We start from the raw sequence: 4,214 nt of genomic DNA, 5'->3' as shown, positions 1-4,214 counted from the left end.
AAGAGAGAGGTTCGGGTTAGGCATGGTTGGTTGTACGTGTCTTTAGTCCCAGCACTTGGGAGGCAGAGGCTAGTGGATCTCTGTGAGATCAAGTACAACCTGGTCTACAAAGCAAGTTCCAAGCTAGCTAGGGTTACACAGTGTCTCACAGCTAGGTTATATCTATCTCAAAAAAAAAATTTTTTTCTTCAAATCCCAGCAGCCACATGGTGGCTCACAGCCATCCATAATGAGATCTGATGCTCTCTTCTGCTGCCTCTGAAGACAGCTACAATGTACTTACATATAATAAATAAATAAACATTTTTTTCTCTGTTTTATTTAAGTCAGGTCTCACACAGCCCAGGCTAGCTTCACATTCACTATATAGCTGAAGATAACCTTGAGCCTCTGATCAGCCTCCACTTCCCAAGTGCTGGGATCACAGGCGTGCACCCACCCACACCTCTGGGGTGCTGGGGATGGAACTGAGAACTCCACACATGCTAGGCAGACACTCTACCAGTTCAAACCTATCCCAACTGCCTTACAGCTAGACAGGCATAAACTCTGCGTCCAGATATGAGGAGATGGTCAGAGGGACCCTAACTTTCCAGCTCACTGGTCCATTCACCCACCAATCAATTAAGCAAACTAGGAAAACCAAAAGCCAAAACTCAAACCAAAAACCATAGACAGCAGGTAGGTGGTTACTGTCCCCAGCCTTTAAGGGCTTATATGGCTTGAGATAAGGAAATATTATTCCTCTTCCTTTGACCCTTTACCCGTGTGAAAACTGAGGCTGGGTTTCATCTTGGAGGCCACAGGGACAGCAGGGAAAAAGCTCTTCCCTGCCGGCTTTGGTGGCTGGGAGTGTGCCGGGGACAGCTGGCTCTCGGATGGATGTTCCATAGAGGGCTGATGTTTCTCCAGTGTCTGCAATTGGGAAAAGGTACACAGAAAAGCAGAGTACTAGGATGCTGAGGTCATTCTCTTTAATACCTAACTATGTGCCAGAGGAACAGAATCACTGAATAGGCCTGAGTAAATGAGCAAATGGCTGAATAAGTCTGACTTCTCCCCCTTTCCCTTAGAGACAGCGTTGTGAATAGGCGGGGCTCCATAGCGAGGGAGCATTCAAGTGTTTGAATGCTTGGCTTATGGGGAGTGGCCTTGTTGGAGGAAGTGTGTCACTGTGGAGGAGGGCTTTGAGGTCGGCTATGTTCCAGCCAGACCCAGTGTAGCACACAGTCTCCTTCTGCTATCTGTGGTTCCAGATGTAGAACTTGCAGCAGCTTCTGCAGCACCTCATCTGTCTGCATGCCGCCATGTTTCCCATCATGTAGAAAATGACCTAAACCTTTGAATTGTAAGCCAGCCCCAACAACACGCTTTCCTTTATAAGAGTTGTCATGCTCATGATGTCTCTTTATAGCAATAGAACCCTAAGACTGAGAGCTTTCCGGAGTATGTGATACATGGGTTAGTGTACGGGATCCAGCCCTCCCTTGCATGGGTAGGCTTGAACCAACCAGGTAAAGGCCTGAAAGGGACATTAAAGCAAACATTCCCCAAGTAAGAGAGCCCTCCTGTCTTCACACTGGGACACTAGGCTTTTCCTGCCTTCATAACTAAAAGGAGGCGCTTGCTTCTTCTCCCCACCCCCACCTTCTTCTTCTCCCCCAACTGACTTCAGCTACTTCCCTTCCTTTATATTGAACAAATCAGCTGATCACTTGCTTTTTTTTTCTTTCTTGATTTTCAGTTTTAGTGTTTTAGATACAGGATCCTAGTATGTAGCCCAGGCTGGCCTTGAACTCATGATCCTCCAAGCCACAGCTTTGTAAATGCTGGCATTAGAGGCCTGTACTACAGTGTCCAGCCTTCATATTACTCTCAAGCCAGTAAATACCCTGTGTTCAGCAGCAGTGGAGGCTTTGGCCACAAGAGGCAGGATAGAGGCTGGCCAGGCCCTCAGTTACTAGCTAATACCAAACACTAGAAGCACAATGGTAGACACAGGGAATTAACTCTCACATGCTACTTAGGGTACTTGCTCTGAAACCAACCAATGACCCTTTTCTTAAGTTAAAATATAAGTACTGACTGGGGGTGTGGCTCAGTGGTAGAGCCCCTGCCTAGAATCCCCCAGTGAGGGGCTGGGGTGTGACTCAGTGGTAGAGCCTCTGCCTAGAATCCCCCAGTGAGGGGCTGGGGTGTGGCTCAGTGGTAGAGCCTCTGCCTAGAATCCCCCAGTAAAGGGCTGGGGCTCAGATGCAGAGTTCTTCCCTAATTCATGCAAGGTCCTGGGTTCTATCATGAGTACCACAAAAGGAAGAAAGGAAAAAGGAAGGGAGATATGATTGGCACATGAAAGCTCTCAGGTCACAGAGCTGAGTTCCTAGGGTTATAACTATACAAAACACAAGTGGACACTGTGGGTCCGGGTCATGTAATGAACTCAGGCACTGTGAAGGATTGGTTTGGGGTGGACATACTATTCTTCTATCTCAACTGCAGGGATCCCAACCACATGTGGCATTTGAGTGGCCATCTGCCCTCCCTGCCTCCTTCTGCTACTGCCCCAACCATACCCCAGCAACCAGACAGACAGCTACGTACATGTTGCAGGCTCCAGGTGAATGAGGGTGACTGCTTCCTCCCTGCCTTCCTATCCAGAGAGCGGTCCCTGCTGGGGCTGGCATGGGGCCACCTCCAGTCAGCAGGGCTGGGGTCCCTGGAGTCCAGGCATCCGCCCTCCCTGTCGTATACCCTGCAGCGCCGGCTGGCTGCTATGAGAGCGATGCTCTTGGTACCCAGGGCCATCTCCTTGAGGGCCTGGGCACTCAGAGGAGGGCTGCTCATCTCTCCTGCTGGCTGTGGGCTCCTCAGCTCCAAGCCAGCTGTGGGCTGCAGCCTGGAGATCAGGCTCTTGGCGCCTAGGGCATTCGGCTTCTGTGAAAGAAGAGCAGAAGCCACCCTCAGACACCATGGGACCCTGGAAGCAGTCCTTTCCCATGCAATCTAGCTGGGAACAGGCCTTCCATGTAGCTAGCATCCTGAATACCAACCTCAAGCATGGGAGGTGTCAGCAAGATGCGGAGGGCTGGCGGAGGGAGAAGAGAGTCTTGTTTTCCAAGTCTCCGCAAGGGAGTGCTTTTTGAGGACCTGTTCCCGTCACTGTGGATGAAACAGGAGACATTCCTGAGCCCTGGCTTCTTTGACATAGCCTGGGCAGCTAGGATCCAGCCTCAGCTGCTGTTTCAGCCCAGAGGACTGTGGTCCACACATTATTAGGCAAGATGCTATGTTGCTGTGGCTGGGGCCGTGCTGGCTCACCCACGCTGGTCACCTACTATGGGTAACCAGGGGAACAGCATGGAATCACAGTGTGCAGGACTCTGCCCTATATTAAGATGGAGATATATGTAGCTAAGCTGTTCAGTCTTGGAAGTCAAGATAATAGGATGCAGAATGGCCATGTGAATGAATCTCTAGGCATGTCTGTAAAGGTTTATCTAGACTGGGTTAATTGTGGTAGGGAGATCCCTCCTAAATCTGAGTGATACCATTCCATGGGGGTCCTGGACTAAATAAACATTAGAACGTGAGCTGACTATCAGTATCCATCTTTCTCTGCTTCTTTTTTGTTTTTGTTTTGTTTTGTTTTTTGGCTTTTTCAAGACAAGGTTTCTCTCTGTAGCCCTGGCTGTCCTGGAACTCATTCTGTAGACCAGGCTGGCCTTGAACTCAGAAATCTGCCTGCCTCTGTCTCCCAAGTGCTGGAATTAAAGGCGTGAGCTACCACCGCCTGGCCTTTCTCTGCTTCTTAATGATAGAAGTCCTGTCTTGTCCATCATAAGGGAACATACCCTCAAACTGGGGCTTCGCAGGAGCACCTGCCTAGAATCCCCCAGTGAGGGACTAGGACCATGGGTTAGTGGCATGACACTTGTCTGGAGTCCTCCAGTGTAACACGAGGACCTGGGTTCAGTCCCTAATTATTGCAAGGGGAAAAAGGCAGGGGCTAAGCCCACTTAGTACAGTGCTCGCCCAGCATGCACAAAGCCCTGGGCTCCATCGGCATGAACTGGACATGGAGGTGCATGCCTGTAATCTTAGCACTGGGGAGGTGGAGGCAGGAGGATTTCAAGTTCAAGGTCATCCTCAACCACACAGTGAGCTTAAGGCCAGCCTCGGCTACATAAGACCTGTATATATATATATATAAAAGT

The 4,214-nt window shown here is 49.8% G+C and overlaps 1 protein-coding gene across 1 annotated transcript in view; it reads right to left on the bottom strand.

Moving 5' to 3' along the window:
• Window positions 1–1,953: 1,953 nt before the first annotated feature.
• LOC116104694 (kinesin-like protein KIF19) overlaps window positions 1,954–4,214 on the bottom strand; it is a 43,907-nt gene continuing 41,646 nt past the window's right edge. Inside the window, exons 16-18 of the mRNA XM_031391189.1 lie at window positions 3,051–3,159; window positions 2,602–2,934; window positions 1,954–1,977 (exon numbers count right to left, since the gene is read on the bottom strand). Of these exons, the coding sequence (XP_031247049.1) occupies window positions 1,954–1,977; window positions 2,602–2,934; window positions 3,051–3,159 (466 nt within the window). The remainder of the gene's footprint in view (window positions 1,978–2,601; window positions 2,935–3,050; window positions 3,160–4,214) is intronic.

Source organism: Mastomys coucha, unplaced genomic scaffold, assembly GCF_008632895.1.
Source record: "Mastomys coucha isolate ucsf_1 unplaced genomic scaffold, UCSF_Mcou_1 pScaffold22, whole genome shotgun sequence".
Classification (NCBI taxonomy): Eukaryota; Metazoa; Chordata; class Mammalia; order Rodentia; family Muridae; genus Mastomys; species Mastomys coucha.
This window is presented reverse-complemented; position numbering and strand designations above follow the sequence as displayed.